Source organism: Sus scrofa, chromosome 7 (assembly GCF_000003025.6).
Source record: "Sus scrofa isolate TJ Tabasco breed Duroc chromosome 7, Sscrofa11.1, whole genome shotgun sequence".
In the NCBI taxonomy this organism is placed as follows: Eukaryota; Metazoa; Chordata; class Mammalia; order Artiodactyla; family Suidae; genus Sus; species Sus scrofa.
This window is the reverse complement of record NC_010449.5, coordinates 43,777,035-43,795,453: the sequence shown is the minus strand read 5'-3', so window position 1 is coordinate 43,795,453 and position 18,419 is coordinate 43,777,035. Positions and strand designations below refer to the sequence as shown.

General features: G+C 40.8%; 1 protein-coding gene across 1 annotated transcript in view; it reads left to right on the top strand.

Moving 5' to 3' along the window:
• The window catches only part of CRISP3 (cysteine-rich secretory protein 3), a 27,590-nt gene extending 9,171 nt beyond the window's left edge, over window positions 1–18,419 (top strand). The window contains exons 2-8 of the mRNA XM_003128432.4: window positions 2,624–2,694; window positions 3,779–3,895; window positions 5,864–5,951; window positions 10,418–10,566; window positions 11,249–11,346; window positions 14,247–14,335; window positions 16,446–18,419. Of these exons, the coding sequence (XP_003128480.1) occupies window positions 2,626–2,694; window positions 3,779–3,895; window positions 5,864–5,951; window positions 10,418–10,566; window positions 11,249–11,346; window positions 14,247–14,335; window positions 16,446–16,573 (738 nt within the window). The 5' untranslated portion in view covers window positions 2,624–2,625 and the 3' untranslated portion in view covers window positions 16,574–18,419. The remainder of the gene's footprint in view (window positions 1–2,623; window positions 2,695–3,778; window positions 3,896–5,863; window positions 5,952–10,417; window positions 10,567–11,248; window positions 11,347–14,246; window positions 14,336–16,445) is intronic.

The following is an 18,419-nucleotide window of genomic DNA, read 5'->3' as shown; positions in this document are numbered from 1 at the left end:
ACATTGTAAATCAACTAGAATTTTTTAAATTTAATTTTAAAAAAAAAAAACCTTTGTGGTTCCCATCTTTGTTCAAATGAAACTAATCTAACTGGTATCCATGAGGACACAGGTTCAATCCCTGACCTCACCCAATGGGTTAAGGACCCGGTGTTGCCATGAGCTGTGGTGTATGTCGCAGAAGTGTCTCAGATCTGGCATTGCTGTGGCTGTGGTGTAGGCTGGCAGCTGCAGCTCCAGTTCGACCCCTAGCCTGGGAACCTCCATATGCAATAAGTGCGGTCCTAAAGAGCAAAGAAAAAAAAATGGATTCTGATATCAAAACTCCCTGTCTCTGTCTCCATGAACACAAAAAGCCCATGTGTGTACACAGTGAGAAGGTGGCTGTCTGTACACCACAGCCACAGCAACTTGGGATCTGAGCTGCATCTGAGACCTACACTACAGCTCACAGAAATACCAGATCCTTAACCCACTGAGCGAGACCAGGGATTGAACCCAAGTCCTCATGGATACTAGTTAGATTCTTAACCCATTTAGCCATGACAGGAATTCCTAGAACCCATTCTCAAAACCTCACTTAACCTAAACTACTAACTTAGCAGCCCCAGTATGAATATAGCCACACCAAGGGTTAGGGCTTCAACATCTAAATTGTGAAAGAGCACAAACATTCACCCCTAACATAAGGCTAAAGATCTCCCGTGTACTATTTGATGTTCTGCTTTTTAAAAAAAACTTAACTTTGAAGCATAAGCATTTTCCTTCTTACAAAACCATCATAAACATGATTTTTATGTCTAATATGCTCTAACAAGAGGATATATTTGAGTTTATTTAGATGTCTTATCTCCCTAGTATGGAGCATGTCATTCATTACAATGCTTTACCCTTATAAATATTGTGATAAAAAATTTATGCCTAAAGATTTTCCAGTATATATTATGATTTCCTTGGGGTTCCATGAAGTTGAATTAGGGAGGCAAAGGATGTGAACATATTAAGGGTGTTAATACAGATGGGATTGGTAGTACCTTTATTTATTTATTTATTTATTTATTTATTTATTTATTTATTTTTTGTCTTTTTGCTATTTCTTTGGGCCGCTCCCGCGGCATATGGAGGTTCCCAGGCTAGGGGTCTAATCGGAGCTGTAGCCACCAGCCTACGCCAGAGCCACAGCAACGCTGGATCCGAGCCACGTCTGCAACCTACACCACAGCCCACGGCAACGCCGGATCGTTAACCCACTGAGTAAGGGCAGGGACCGAACCCACAACCTCATGGTTCCTAGTCGGATTCGTTAACCACTGCGCCACGACGGGAACTCCTGGTAGTACCGTTAAAGGAGAGACATGTACGTTCTGGTTTTAGATCCAGAAGGAGTGTTGCTTTTTTTGGACTTTGAGTCACTGCAATAAAGAGAAGCATTTGGGAGCTGCCGCTGTGACACAGTGGGTTAAGAATCTGACTGCAGCCGCTCAGGTAGCTGTGGAGGCGTGGGTTCAATCCTCAGCCTGGCTCAGTTGGTTAAGGGATCCAGCCTTACCATGCAGATGCAGCCTAGATTCAGTCTCTGGCCTGGGAACTTTCATGTGCTGAAGGTGCAGTCGAAAGGAAGAAAGAAAGAAAGAAAGAAAGAAAGAAAGAAAGAAAGAAAGAAAGAAAGAAAGAGAGAAAGAAAGAAAGAAAGAAAGAAGAAAGGAAGAAAGAAGAGAAGAGAAAAGAAAAGAAAAAAGAAAAGAAAAGAAAAGAAAAGGAGAAGGCTTTGAGTGGAAATGAATGGGAACATTGGCTGCTTGGGCCAAATTGAGGAGAGTGATTGAAAGTATTAAAGAAAAGCACTTACTTCTTGGTGGATTTACCTAGGGTTCTAGGAATGGGAAGTATATGTGCCAGAGATTTGGCAGGAAAGAAATGGCACATGCTAATTGGTCATTTGAGATGTTAATTGGGGGCTATTAATAAAGGACTAAACAGAAGCAGCAAGGACTGATCTTTTGCAGGGGAGGGGGGATGCAGGGTCACAGTTGGAAGTGATTACTACTTCTGAACCGTAGCATGAAGAAGCCATTCCTAGAACCTGGAGAGTAGCTATATCGACAAACTGTGGAACTGGGGTGGAACTGGGTAGTTGAGCATCGACATTTACTGGTGATCTTTCAGGGCTCTCATCAGGTGCTTCTTGTTGTTCTTTACCGTCCCTGTTGGAGGCTTACATCTGGGCCTAAATCCACTACCATTCTGCTGGCACTGGAGTTCCCATCATGGCTTAGCAGTTAACAAACCCATCCAGTATCCACGAGGATGCAGGTTCAATCCCTGGTCTTGCTCCGTGGGTTAAGGATCCAGCATTGCCATGAGCTGTGGTGTAGGCTGGCACAGCTTCAACTGGACCCCTAGCCTGGGAAGCTCCATATGCTTCAAGTGTGGCCCTAAAAAGACAAAAACAAAATTCTACTGGCACCTGGTGAAAAATCCTCACGTTACGTGACTCATGAATTTGGGATCACTGAGATCCTGACATTGTTTTGTTTTGTGTGTTTTGTCCCTGTGTTCCTCCAAAGTTCATGCACTAAACATTCCCATGCGGGTCTCTGCTCCCTTTGTTCTTTTTTCCCAGCAATGGCATTGTTCACAGTGGTGGTATTCCTGGCTGCTGCTGGACTTCCATTCTTTCTTGCAAATGGACAGGTATGATCAAATTAAAAACCTTCTCAGGACAATTCAAGCAACCTTGAGGGATAGCTAGATACTAGATTGGTTTTTAAAAGCAAAAAGGACTGCAGGGTCTGGTACATTCCAAAGCACCCTCCAGTCACTCAAAGCACTTAATTAAGTCTAAGGCTGTGGCATCACCCCTACCCTACCACTCCCTTTCTGCAGCCTGGTTGAATGTGAATGAGAAGGTTAGTCGCTCCTATCTTGTAACTCTGTCATTGTGATTTCACTCATATGTCTAGACAAATCACATTAGGGTGTCTCAATACTAGAAATTGGAATCTGTAGCCTCAGAGGTGTTTTTAATTGTCATGGCATGAATTATATCCCCACTCTCAAAATTTAACATCATTTCTTTCTTATTTAAAAGTCATAGCAGGAAGTTCCCATTATGGCTCAGCAGTAATGAGCCCAACTATTATCCGTGAGGATGCAGGTTCCATCCCTGGCCTTGCTCAGTGGGTTAAGGATCCGGTGTTTCCATGAACTGTGCCATAGGTTGCAGACATGGCTCAGATCTGGCATTGCTGTGGCTGGGGTGTAGGCCGGCAGCTGCAGCTCTGATTCGACCCCTAGCCTGGGAACTTCCATATGCCACGAATGCAGCCCTAAAGAGCAAAAATAAAACGAAACAAAAATCATAGAAAACTATTTCATTTGTATAGCAATAGTGGATAAGCAATGAGATCCTGCTGTACAGCACGGGAACTATATCCAGTCACTTATGATGGAACACGATGGAGGATAATGTGAGAAAAAGAATGTGTATATATATAATGTATGTATATATATATACATAATGTATGACTGGGTCACTTTGCTATACAGCAGAAATTGACAGACTATTATAAATCAACTATAATAGAAAAAATAAAAAATTTTTATTACTTTATAAAAAAGTAAAATCATAATTTGGGCTCATTGGCAATGCTTAATGACTCATATCCTTGAACTGAGCACTTTTTAAAGTAATCTTTGTTCTCTTGAATTAACTTATCCAGTCTTACATACCATGTTCAAAACAGTTAGAAAGAATTCTAACTTGACTTTCCCTTAGGATCCAGGTTTTGATGCTCTGTCAACCAAACTCACGAAAGTCCAAGCTGAGATCGTAAACAAACACAATGACCTACGGAGGGCGGTGTCTCCATCTGCCAGTAACATGCTGAAGATGGTAAGAAGCAGTAACACAAGGAAAGTGGCTTGAGCCCACTGCGATCAGAGCTGGCATCTAGCAAAGAGCATCTCTTAGGAGTGTTGGGGCTTCGGAAGTTCTGTCTCTATTTTGGTATTTCATTTGAGCTGTGTTACAGACCGGGAAAAAATTTTTTTTTTAATTCCACCTCATATTTTTGCTTGTAAATTGTATTTCCTCTGTCTGTTCTACATTCTATCTGTTAGAATAGTATAATCTGTCAGAATCTGTTCTCTCCCATGCCCTTTTCGGAGTTTGCCATCTTTTTAAGTGGAATTTCTTCTCCCAGAAGGAAAGAATACACACACACACACACACACACACACACACACACACACACATGAATACAACCCCTGGAGCCCCTTGTATGAGCTCTGAGTTAAGACCCTGGTGCTGAGGTTAGTATCTGCCTTCTGACCTCAATAAATTGACTTTTAGATTCTTGCACCAGACCCTTTCTGTTGATCAGGAGTCAAAACAACTTCCCGGAGTTCCCGTCGTGGCGCAGTGGTTATCAAATCCGACTAGGAACCATGAGGTTGTAGGTTCGACCCCTGGCCTGGCTCAGTGGGTTAAGGATCCGGTGTTGCTGTGGGCTGGGGTGTAGGTCGCAGATGTGGCTTGGATCCCGCATTGCTGTGGCTCTGGCGTCGGCCGGTGGCTACAGCCCCGATTCAACCCCTAGCCTGGGAACCTCCATATGCCGCGGGAGCGGCCCAAAGAAATAGCAAAAAGACAAAAAAAACAAAAAAACAAAAAAAAAAAAAAACAACTTCCCAGTAAGCTCTCTGGACTGCTCGCAGTTGTCCTTCCCAGTCTCACTCCGTATGGTCATATCTACACTATCCCCATCAGCACCACCCTCATGATGAATGTCCTGGCTCCACGTGATGACCTAGACCTTTTCTAGGAGATATGTTCATAGTAGGGGAAATCTACGTTTTGTTGCCTTTCAAGAAGAAAATTTTACGGCCGACTATCTTTTGAGGTCCCCTGCGGCAACCCTGGAAGGGCCTGTGCAAGGGAGAGGGCTCAGAACGTACGCTTCATTAGCTCTAGAGGACAGTGCATACATTGTAAAGTTTGCTTTTGAATGGTTACGCATCTTGGTCAGTCTAAAGTGCGGTTTCGGTTGCCGGGGCAGAATTAAAACCAAACCTTTGGACATCAGTGAGAAGTATCTTTTTGCTTGCGATTTCTCCGAATCTAGGATCAAAGAGGCCTTTTCCCTTTAGGATCAGTGCCATCCCTTTTAAGGTATATAGCAGCCCACTTTTCCGGGCCCAGTACTGAAGGCCATGTATCTCCCAAATGTACTTACTAGAAAAAAAAAAAAAAGAAAAAAAAGGAACTGAGAGTGAATTATGCCAGCTCAATATTATAGGAAAAATCATCTCAATACCTCCATGTGTTCATCAGTAGAGCAGGACCATGACTGAAAATCTTTAGGTGTGTCTGCTTTGCCACCAGACACAGACCATTAACTATCTTAGGTTTCTCAGTGACTGAGAGTAAACATACTATTCATATTTTTTGGTAGAGCAGAAAAAGACACATCAAAAAAGATATCTTTGGAATTCCCATCGTGTCTCAGTAGTTAACAAATTTGACTAGCATCCATGAGGATGCAAGTTCGATCCCTGGCCTCACTCAGTGAGTTAAGGATCTGGTGTTGCCGTGACCTGTGGTATAGGTCACAGACAAGGCTCAGATTCTGCATTGCTGAAGCTGGGCTGCAAGCCAGCAGCTACAGCTCTGATTCAACCCCTAGCCTGGGAACTTCTATATGATGTGACCCTAAAAAGAAAAAAAGATATCTTTGATTATCATGATAATCAGATAATGCACATAGAGAAATTTTATAATGATATCTACTAATCTCATTATTAAAGCTTATGTGGTTTGAGTCATTAAGTACATATCTTTGTTTCCTCTTCTTATTTTTAGCAATGGGACTCCCAAGCAGCAGCAAATGCCCAAAAGTGGGCAAACAATTGTGTTCTCAAACACAGTGATGCAAACAGTAGAAAAGTAGGTATGTGATTTAATATATATTTGTTGAATAAATGAACAAGTAAGATAATAAGGGCCATCTTTGATGTGCATTAAGAAAACTTTGTTGCTTCTAAAGCATCCTTTTTCAAGGTAAACTATCTCTGTAGGAGACAGAAATCTGAGATGTGCCACCCTGTGCTTATTAAGTGTACAAAAACTATCACACATTATCACATTTGTGTCTCTTAACCATCTCCTAAGTAAAGCTATCTTGTGTCATCTCTTTCTCTCTTTTAAAGAGCAGAAAACTGGCTGTCAGAGGGAAAATGATTGCTTTTTAAAACCCGTTTATTATTTTTTTTTCTTTTTATGGCTGCACCTGTGGCATATGGAACTTCCTAACCTAGGGCCGGAATTGGACCTGCAGCTGCCAGCCTATGCCATAGCCACAGCAACACTGGATCTGAGCTGCACCTGCGACCTATACTGTGGCTTGCAGCAATGCAAGGTCTTTAACCCACTGGGCAAGACCAGGGATTGAACCCATATTCTCACAGAGACAATGTCTGGTCCTTAACCCTCTGAGCCACAATAGGAACTCCCGCCATTTATTTTCCCTTCTTCCTTTTTTTATTACATTTATTTTTAATTAGGGCACAGTTGATTTACAGTGTTGAGTCAATTTCTGCTGAACAGCACAGTGGCCCAGTCAAACATATATATATATATATATAAAACATCCCATATATATGTTATTTTTCTCATATTACCTTCCATTATGGCCCATCTCAAGAGACTGGATAGAAGTCCCTGTGCTATACAGTAGACACTCATTGCTTATCATTCTAAATGTAATAGTTTGCCTCTATCAACCCCAAACTCTCTATACATCCCACTTCTTCCTCTCTTCCCCTTGGCAATCATGGGTCTATTCTCTATGTCCATGAGTTTGATAGCCAGTAGGCACATGAAAAAATGCTCACCATCACTAATTATTAGAGAAATGCAAATCAAAACTACAGTGACACACCAGTCAGAATGACCATCAACAAGTCTACAAATAGCAAATGCTGGAGAGGGTGTGAAGAAAAGGGAACCCTCCCACACTGTTGGCAGGAATGCAAACTGGTACAATGACAATGGAAAACAGTATGGAGGTTCCTCAGAAAACTATAGTGTATAGAACTACCATATGACCCAGCAATCCCACCCCTGGGCATATATTGGAACAAAACTTTCATTCAAAAAGTATGTGCAAAAAAAAAGATACATGCACCCTATGTACCTTGTAGCACTACTCACAGCTGCCAAGACATGGAAATAATCCCCATTTATTTTTGTCTTTATAGGGGAGTTCCCGTCATGGCGCAGTGGTTAACGAATCCGACTAGGAACAATGAGGTTGCGGGTTCGGTCCCTGCCCTTGCTCAGTGGGTTAACGATCCGGCGTTGCCGTGAGCTGTGGTGTAGGTTGCAGACACGGCTCGGATCCTGCGTTGTTGTGGCTCTGGCGTAGGCCAATGGCTACAGCTCCGATTGGACCCCTAGCCTGGGAACCTCCATATTCCGTGGGAGCGGCCCAAAGAAATAGCAAAAAGACAAAAAAAAAAAAATTTAATATGAGCATCTACTTTTACTCTTTTCCTTTTAATTTTGGATGACAGTAAGTCAAGTTTTAGGTACCTTCTGTGAGCCTACAATATAGGCAACATGATATTAGACTCAAAAATAACCTCTAAGACATGACCTCTACATCAAAGAACATAAAAACAGTGAGATAAATATCATATGGATGAAATAGATATGATATTCACTTAAATTATCAAAAATGACATAGATGGGAGTTCCCATAGTGGTGCAGTGGTTGATGAATCCGACTGGGAACCATGAGGTTGTGGGTTCGATCCCTGGCCTTGCTCAGTGGGTTGAGGATCTGGCTTTGCCGTGAGCTGTGGTGTGGGTTGCAGACTCGGCTCAGATCCCGCATTGCTGTGGCTGTTGTGTAGGCCAGCAGCTACAGCTCCGATTAGACCCCTAGTCTGGGAACCTCCATATGCTGTAGGAGTGGCCCTAGAATAGGCAAAAAAAAAAAAAAAAAAAAAAAGACATAGATATAGGCAAGCCCAATTTCAAAGTAGTAAAAAAATGACCTGTTTTCAAAGCAGGACTGTCATTTTTATTTGTATTTTTATACTACAACTTAATGAAATTATGAGGACAGATGACTATATGCAGTAGAACCTGGAAACAAATGAATTTTTTTAATGGCCACACCTCAGCATATGGAAGTTCCCAGGCCAGGGACTGAATCTGAGCCACAGCTGCAACCTACAGAGCAGCTACAGCAATGCCAGATCCTTTAACCCACTGCACTGGGTCAGGGATCAAACAGCAGCCTAAACTGCTGCAGTCAGATTCTTACCGTGGTGGGAACTCTTAAAACAAATGGTCTCGAAGGCCCCAGTCTACTGTTAAAATCTTAGCTTCTTTCTTTCCCTCTTAAGGGAATTGTCCAAGAGTAGTTTACACTTCCTTTAAGTGGGAAGTAAACATTACATTCCAAGCCGTCCAAATATAAATATTTGGCTTGAAAAATATGTTGAAAAGACATTGGGTCAAAATTACAGAAACTGGAATTAAGAATGGACTTTAAAAAAAGAAAAATATGTTGAAATATATATTGAAAAATATAGCAAAATGTCTCTGTGCTACAAGGCACTTCTTTCTTTATCCTCTGAGAATCTGGCCTGTGATATTCTGATTTGCTGATTAAGGGACAACTCACAGTCTTTGAAAATATTGTCCCTCCTGGTGTCACTTGCTTCATCCCGTAGCTCTTATTAAAGGCTGAGTACTAGATTTTTTTTTCAAAGTTCACACAAAATAACAATCCTAAAAATGTATCCAGGTTCCTATACCTTAAAAAATCTCTGGGGAGTTCCCATTATGCCTCAGCAGTAATGAACCTGACCAGTATCCATGAGGATGAGGGTTCAATCCCTGGCCCTGCTCAGTGGGTTAAGGATCCGGTGTTGCTGTGAGCTCTGGGGTAGGTTGCAGATGTGGCTGGGATCCTGTGTTGCTGTGGCTGTAGTGTAGAATGGCAGCTATAGCTCCTATTCAACCCTTAGCCTGGGAACTTCCATATGCTGAGGGTATGGCCCTAAAAAGACAAAAAAAAAAAAAAATAGAACAAATCTCTGGTGAATGTGGGCAAGAGTGGGAGAGAAATTATGGTCTCTGCCTTTAGCAAGTCTACAATACAAAGCTGAGAGCACATGAGGGATGCACTCATGAAAAATATAAAGTGTAAGTGAATGAATCTAGGGGGAACAGATGGGAACTTTAGTTTTGATTTGCATTTCTCTAATAATTAGTGATGGAGAGCATTTTTTCATGTGCCTACTGGTCATCAGACTCATGGACATTGAACAGACTCCCAAGGGGGAGGGAGGAAGAAGTGGGACATATAGAGAGTTGGGGGTTGATAGATGCAAACTATTACATTTAGAATGATAAGCAATGAGTATCTACTGTATAGCACAGGGACTTCTATCCAGTCTCTTGAGATGGGCCATAATGGAAGATAATATGGGAGAAATAACATATATATGTTATATATATATATATATGTTTGACTGGGCCACTGTGCTGTTCAGCAGAAATTGACTCAACACTGTAAATCAACTGTGCCCTAATTAAAAATAAATTTAATTAAAAAAGGAAGAAAGGGAGTTCCCGTCGTGGCTCAGTGGTTAATGAATCCGACTAGGAACCATAAGGTTGTGGGTTCAATCCCTGGCCTTGCTCAGTTGGGTTAAGGATCCGATGTTGCCATGAGCTGCAGTGTAGGTCGCAGACACGGCTCAGATCCGGCATTGCTGTGGCTCTGGCGCAGGCCAGTGGCTGCAGCTCCGATTGGACCCCTAGCCTGGGAACCTCCATGTGTGGCAGGAGGGGCCCTAGAAAAGGCAAAAAGAGAAAAAATAAAAATTAAAAATTAAAAAAAAAAAAAGTGAAGCAGGGAAAATAAATGGCAGGAGTTCCCATTGTGGCTCAGAGGGTTAAGGACCTGACATTGTTTCTGTGAGAATATGGGTTCAATCCCTGGTCACACCCAGTGGGTTAAGGATCTGGTCTTGCCGCAAACTGCAGCATAGGTCAAAAATGCAGCTCAGATCCAGTGTTGCTGTGGCTGTGGTGCAGGTTGGCAGCTGTAGCTCCAATTTCCAGCCCTAGGCTAGGAAGTTCCATATGCCACAGGTGCAGCCATAAAAAGAAAAAAAAATAATAAATGGGTTTTAAAATGCAATCATTCTCCCTCTGACAGTCAGTTTTCTACTCTTTCAAATAGTATTAGGCACATCTGATCTCTATTCAGCCTATAGCTGATGGGAAACTCCCTTATGTATTAATCAACAGTTAGAAACTACCAGCACTATGTTTGAAGAACAGGCACTTTGCATGCTTTATTGTTTTCCCCATGAATGGTCTGTTTCTTCTTAGGTACAAGGCACTGTGGGGAGAATCTCTTTATGTCAAGCAGGCCTACTTCATGGTCAAATGCAATCCAGAGCTGGTACGATGAGACCAATGATTTTACCTATGCCGTAGGACCAACGTCTCCCCAAGCAGTAGTCGGACATTATACTCAGGTAAGAGGACCACATGAAAAAACATCTGGCCTAAATTCCCTAAAAGGAAAGATTCTCCAGGAATTCCTGCTGTGGCTCAGCAGGTTAAGGACCCAAAGTTGGCTCCACGAGGAATCATGTTTGAGCACTAGCCTTGCTCGATGAGTTCAGGATCCAGTGTTACCACAAACCGCATAACTCACAGATGCAGCTCAGATCTGGAGTTGCTGTGGCTGTGGTGTAGGCTTCAGCTGAAGCACCAATTTGACCTTTAACCCAGGAACTTCCATATGTAACAGGTACGGCCTTACAAAGAAAAAAAGAAAAGAAAAGAAACCTCCAAATGTTGACAAATCCCCATGTTGAACTGAGGGAAAATCTCAAATGAGTAAAAATACCCATTGACATTTTGTGCCTATGTCAGCAGCGAGCTATCATTTGTCCAAAGCCTGCAGGCCCTGGGGAGGGAAATAGACTCTGTATTTTTCTAACTGTCTAAATGGATAAAGTAGTGGATGCAAATGGAAATGGAGCATTTGAAAAGGTTTTTACTTAGATTTAATAATTTAAGTAAATAGATCCCTAAGGTATGTGAAAACAAAATGTGTCAATCACATTCTTTTCAATTTTGTGCTTCTGACTATTTGTTTTTGGGTATTTCCTTCTCTAACATACTCTCCTATCTTCTCTTCTGGGTATGTAGGTTGTTTGGTACTCATCTTACCTTATTGGATGTGGAATTGCCTACTGTCCCAATCAAAGTGTTCTCAAATACTACTATGTTTGCCAATATTGCCCTGCGTAAGTATATGCTTTCAAGTTTGCTGTCAATAATGCCATCGGCAATTTTATATACATATATATAACAATTACATATATATATATATATATATAGTCTTTTTAGGGCTGTGCCCATGGCATATGGAGGTTCCCAGGCTAAGGGTCAAATCCTAACTACAGCTGCCAGCCTACGTCATAGTCACAGCAACACAGGATCTGAGCTGCTTCTGTGACCTACACTACAGCTCACAGCAATGCCGGATCCTTAACCCACTGAGCGAGGCCAGGGATCGAACCTGCCTCCTCATGGATGCTAATCAGATTCACTGCTGCTGCACCATGACAGGAACTCCACAGTTTGTTACTCTTAAATTATTATATAATAGACAAACCAGACTTAGAAAGCAGAGTTCTATAGAGGAAAAGAGGGATAAAACTCTAGGTAAGTTTTCTAAATTTGAGGCACAGCCATTTTCTCAGAAAGAAGACCAACTTCTTTATTCCACGTTCATATTCTGAAGCTCTCTCTTGATGCCCAAGATGATCTGTCTCCCCCTCATCTGCCACTCCTGAAGCTCAGGGTTACCCCATGTGTATATGCCATGTGTAGTTCTCTCGATTTGGTGTTGCCAGTTCTTACTAAATTTACATGCTAGAAAGTGAAAGCCTGATGCTTAGGCCATGGGTAAAGGTGAGCTAACCAATGGAGAATGACATTTTAATGATTCCAGCTTTTGGTATTCAAATGCCTACATTATACCTTTAAAACTGATTACACTTTGGACCTAAAGGCTTTCCAAGAGATATTTTGATATATTTCCAATTGTCAAGAAAAGATAATATCTCAAGTCTTTGCATCTCAGAATTTAACACACACAAAACGAACAAACTCTGAAGGAATCATCCATTAAAATTTTGATTTATATGGGAGTTTCTGTCGTGGCTCAGTGGTTAACAAATCCAACTAGGAACCATGAGGTTGCAGGTTCGATCCCTGGCCTCGCTCAGTGGGTTAAGGATCCAGTGTTGTCGTGAGCCGTGGTATAGGTCGAAGACGCGGCTTGGACCTGGCATTGCTTTGGCTGTGGTGTAGACCTGCAGCAACAGCTCCAATTGGACCCCTAGCCTGGGAACTTCCATATGCCGCAGGTGCGGCCCTAGAAGAGACAAAAGCCAAAAAAATTTTTTTTGATTTATAGCAGGAAACATATCCTTTCCTCCAGCAATATGTTTGAATCAGCCACAAAAATTTCTATGGTTATGCTAAAGATAGAGTCACAGGATATCTGTTAGTTTTAATTTATTTTTCATGTTTGAAATTCTCTACTGCTAGAAGTAGAGTTTTCCCTAAAATGAAGCTTCCTGTACAATTTATTCTGTGACTGTAAATAACCCAGGTGAGGTAAGTTTCCATTTTGAGAAGTTAAAGTTGAATGTCATTCTCCTACAAGCACCTGTTAGGGTTGAGTAGAAAGAATAGTATGAGGACAAGAATGTATATACCTGTATGACTGGATCAGCATGTTGCACAACAGAAATTGACACAACACTGTAAGCCAACTATAAATTTAAAAAGAATAGAAAAGAAAAAAAGAAGAAGAATTGAAAAGGCCTAATAGAATGCATCCACACTCACTGCCTGGCTGTGACATGGGAGGCATCTCCAGCCAGGCATCTGAAGTGAGAGCTGGAGTGATTATGAGGGAAAGAAGGCATGAGAGAACTTTCAAACACGTCTGCATCTGTTTGACAATTTTTCCAAAAAGGACCACACATACGGCCATGTTCTGGGCAGGAAGACTGAGATTCAGGCCCATTACCTCGGGTCTTTAGTCCACATGGTGCACCTGCAACTTTATTTTCAGGTAATAATGACCAATAGTCACTGTAAGACCCATGTACCCTGGAGATTAGTGCTAACGAAATCTTTTTTTCCTAAATAGCATTCCTAGTTTTGGTAAACACAAAAATTCTCGCACACAGAACTTCTAGACATTCAAAAACCTTCTCCAAAAAAATAAATAAATAATAAATAATAAATTTAAATTTAAAAGAAAACCTTCTCAAGCACTCCTCCTGCTTGAAATCGTACACCAGTGATGACTTGAAAATCACCACCTTCCCACTGTGGAAGCCACAAATTATCCTGGCACTTTACTCTTTCTAGTCCATACTAGAGAAGTTATTATATTTTCCTTTTGAGATATAAAATTTCATTTAATATTCATATTTTCCGCACTGCAACTGTCCACCCCCCAGGAAGGTCTCTCATCTCTCTAGGGGATATGTTTATGTTTAGCCAGCATGTTGGGGGACACAGCCTTATTCATTTGCCCAGGTTTCCTGGGAGGTAAAGAGTGTTGCCACACAAAAATACACTCTAGGAGTTCCCATCATGGCACAGTGGAAACGAATCCAACTAGGAACCATGAGGTTGCAGGTTTGATCCCTGGCCTCCTCTGTGGGTTAAGGATCCAGTGTTGCCATGAGCTGTGATGTAGGTTGAAGATGGGGCTCAGACCTGGCATTGCTGTGGCTGTGGTGTAGGCCGGTGGCTACAGCTCCGATTGGACCGCTAGCCTGGGAACCTCCATATGCCATGGGTGTGCCCCTAAAAAGATAAAAAAGACAAAAAAAAAAAGAAAGAAAGAAAGAAAAAGAAATACACCCTAAAATTTGTTATCCCATTTCTGCTCAGGCTGTGAGATTATGGTCAAGGAGGTGAATATGCATGTGAATGGTTCTCTTACTTCGAATTGCTCTCTCGGTGTATACTTTGGGAACGTTGGTTTTTCAGTTATTTGACATGATTGAAAACGTTGAATGAATATTCCAGCCTGTATGGTGATGGATGCTTCCCTTGGAGCATACACTAAACTGAAAAATGAAAAATGTTTGACATTTTGTATTTCAAATTTCAGTGGTAATATTATTGGCAGAGAACATGTCCCTTACCAGAAAGGAACGCCTTGTGCCAGCTGCCCCAAATCCTGTGACAATGGACTATGCAGTAAGTTTGAAATAATTGACTTGCTAGCATAATAAAATGACTTGACATTACTAAGAATTAGGAAATATTCTGAATGCAACCAACGTAAACAATGCCTTGTTGCAAAAGATAAAAATAAAATTATTGAATAGAGTGCATTTAAGCAAATATTTTCCACCATTCAGTTTTTAATGTGTTATTTGCCATGAAAAACCTGGAACCGTATATAACCTAAAGAAACATCTACCATCAATGTATATTTGTGGCTGTGTTGAACCTGTTACATATTGGCACATATGAAAATGTTTCTGTGGAAATTAGTCATTAACATTGAATATGAATTTTCTTTTCATCAAAGCCATTATTGCAAAAGTGGCATTTTAAAGAGAGAAATAGGTACACATATAAAGAGGTGAGACCACAGAATATGACTCAATCTGGCCAAAATGAATGAAGAGAAATTAATCTGACTTAATCTGACAGCCACACCAATATTATAATTCCTTTCATGTTAATGAGTTCACCACACTAAATTCTTCATTTTCCCTACAGTGTAGCTATAAGCAGCAAGTTTAACAACATCTTGGACTTTTGTTTGCTAATAACTTTCATTTACTTTTAAAATGTCAATTAAATCTCTTTACAGTGTCATTAGCTTACAGAAGCCTCAAAACTATTTTAGCAAGAAGGAGTAAAATTAGTGTCATATGATGTCTCATTCCCAGTGATATTGTGCGTAGTGGTACAAATAGTGTACAAATAGTGGTACAATGTTTAGCTGGCATTGTTATTAAAATTACTATGAACAATACAGCTGACCTGTTAACTGAGATTTGTATCTTTCAAATGCATTCCCCTCACTGAATTGTCATATTCTGAGTGAATTGCATAGTCATAATTCAGACTACTGATACCATAAATCGACTAAAAAAGAAAACACACCTCTCCTGAATATTATTTGTTAAAGAGTTTGTAATTTATCCTATTAGTAATGCACAGCCAGTTGAAAGATTTTTAAACAGAAGAGTGATGAAATGAGAATTGTGTTTTATCAAGAACTCCTGGCGGCAGTATAAAGAAATAATTGGATGGGGAGCCGGCTTGGAGATTATTGAAAGACAGGGGTTCAACAACAAATGAGGTCCGACTGTACAGCACAGGGAACTGTGTCCATTCTCTTGGGATAGAACCTGATGGGGATGAAATGAGAAAAAGAATGTTATGTATGTCTGACTGGGTCACTTTGCTGTACAGCAGAAATTGGAACAACTACGATTTAAAATAATAATAATAAAAAAAAAACGGTGGCCAAAATGAATGAAGAGAAATGGACAGTTATGAGAGATAGGAAGAGTAGAATGACAATTCTGTTACCTGTACCTGTTGCGAGGCGAATGAGTTCACGTCGATTCCTAGTTCCCGGTTTGAATCATTGAGTAGTTAGCAGTGCCATTTTCGCTGAGACCCGGTGAAAGGAGAGTTGGGAGGGGATAGGAAAGAAATGCCAAGCTGATAGGTAGGATAATGAATTGTATTTGAGATTTGTTGGATTTGTGGCCACTAAGGGACGTCCCAGTGGAAATGTCCAACAATCACAGTGAGATTCTCATTTATTTTTACATTTTTACTCCCATATCTTCTTATAACACTTTCTTCCTCCTGAAAGAAAAACTAGTGACATTAGAACAGCGTTGGATGTAACTTTTTGCGTTAACGGAAACATTCCGTATTTGCATTTGTAAAGTAGCCCCATCACTGAGGACCTGAATTTTAAATTTTATTTCATTTTAACTAGGTTTAAATTTGAACAACCCCATGGGTAGTGGCTATCCCTCTGGATAGTGTCACTCTAAAGAGGTTCATTTAAGTTCATTTGACTCTGTTTTCTGAGGGAACAAAGGAGACCAATTCATTTTAGAAACATTTCCAAAAGCTCAAATTTTAAAAGAAGTGATCAGGGAATTTAACTCAGAGAACTTTTGGGTCCCTAAAGATATGAAACGCTCATCATAGTGCAACAATGCCAACAGGTTTGCTCCATTGTCTCCTCCTCACTCACGTGAGTGTATCGTATGTGTTGTTGCCATGGAGGAAAATGATGATGTGACTGATTTCTTTGGTTTTATTCCAGCCAATAGTTGTGAGTATGATGACACCATTTCCAACTGTAAAGATTTGATGAAAGTAGTGAACTGTGACCATGATCTTCTGAAGACGAATTGCCCGGCTACCTGCAAATGTTCAGATAAAATTTACTAAATGCCTGGTACAGACCAAGCAGGGCCAAGTGAAAGTGGGCCGCATCCTCTACTGAGATTTGACATTTACTAACAAGGAAATTTCAAACATGTTACCTACAAATTTGATTCCAAATAGTCATGAGTCTTTTTTTCTCTTCAGATCTGCTTTTTTATTTCACAGAATTTGTTTCCTTCATACAGAGGGTTAAAAAATAACTTAATCTATGCTAGGAACCTTGGCTTTTGATACCCGTGGGGTGATTTTATATGTAACGAATTTCATCAAGTTGAAGATTCTGAAAGTGGGATTCCCTTACGACTAAGATCACTAGAAATCTGAATTGCAATCGAGACCCACGTACAAGATAAATAAGCTACAAGGACATAATGTACAGCGCAGGGGATATAGCCAATATTCGATAATACCTGTAAACAGAGTATAACCTATAAAAATGGTGAATCACTGTTATACACCTGAAACTTATGGTACATCGACTATACCCCTAGTTCAAAAAAGATTGGAGAAGAGATAAAGAATTATACCAGGAATCTTGGGAGCCCGAAAGCCTAGGGTGAAACAGAGGAGGCTCTGATTTAGAACTCAATTTTCAACTCTTCCAGGCAACACCCAAGACCAGCTGGCCTGCCCATCAAGGGTGGTTCTCCCAGGCTCACAGGCATGCCGAACCCCACTTCCCTTATCTCTCAAAACCCCACTGAAGAGTAACCCCATGCCAGGGAAGGGCTGAGTCCAAAAGAAAAAGGAAAAGAAATGGAGAACCTTGCTCCTGGAACAAGATGTTCATAAGGAAGATCATGTAATATCATTGTCTCATGAATCCTGGACTGCGGTCCTCATTCCTAGCTCCACTTCCTAGCTGAATATCTGAAGATGTGTCCACACACAGTGTCTTTAGTTTGTCCTCTCCCATTCATGCTTCTTCCCACCATCTAGCTCCCATCCTTACAGTGAAATTCACATTGTTCCTCCTAAAGTAAGCTCAATCTTCATCTTGCCAAAAATCAATGAAGACTTTTGATCACCTGCATAAACTATACAGTAAAATCCAACAACAGCTTCCTTTTTAAACCTCGCTTCTTTTAAATAAATCTTCCTTAGAGAAGAAGCAAAATAATATCTGTAAATACTCTGATATATATTAGACATAAGTGGAATTTAGTCCCTTCCTTTTTGAGTCTGGGCTGACCTTAGGCTGAACTTTACTCACTTCCAAAGGGTAAAGTGTGAAAAGAGGACAGTAGTGGCTCTGGAGCAGAGAAATCTGGCAAATACTGTCTTAACCCAATGGCTCAAGTTAACATCTGATGATTCATGATGGGGATGTTAAGACATCATGGGGATTCATATATCCCTATATGATATATTTAGATGAGTATTTCACTTCTGTAGTACTCTTCCTAAAAATGAGATTGCAACCCCAATCTCATTATGAGGTAAAACATCAGGAAAACCTAAAGTGAGGGATAATCTACCAAAGGGCCTCACCAGTACCTCTCAAAACTGTCAACATCATGAGCAATAAGGAAATTCTAAGAAATCATGTCAGACAAAAGCAGAATAAGGAGAAAGAACAACTAAATGCAATGTGGTACCTTGGATGGGATCCTGGAACAGAAGGAGGAGGTCATTAACGGAAAACCTGGTGAAATCAGAAAAGAGTCTGGGGTATTTTTAGTAGTAATGTTGCTTCCTTAGTCTTGACAAATGTACCAGGGTGACATAAAAGGATAACCTTAGGGGAAACTGAAACTGGTGTAGAACATATGGGAACTCTCTGTACTCTCTTTGCAAACTTTCTATAAACCTAAACATATTCCAAAATAAAAAAATGCATTAAAAACCC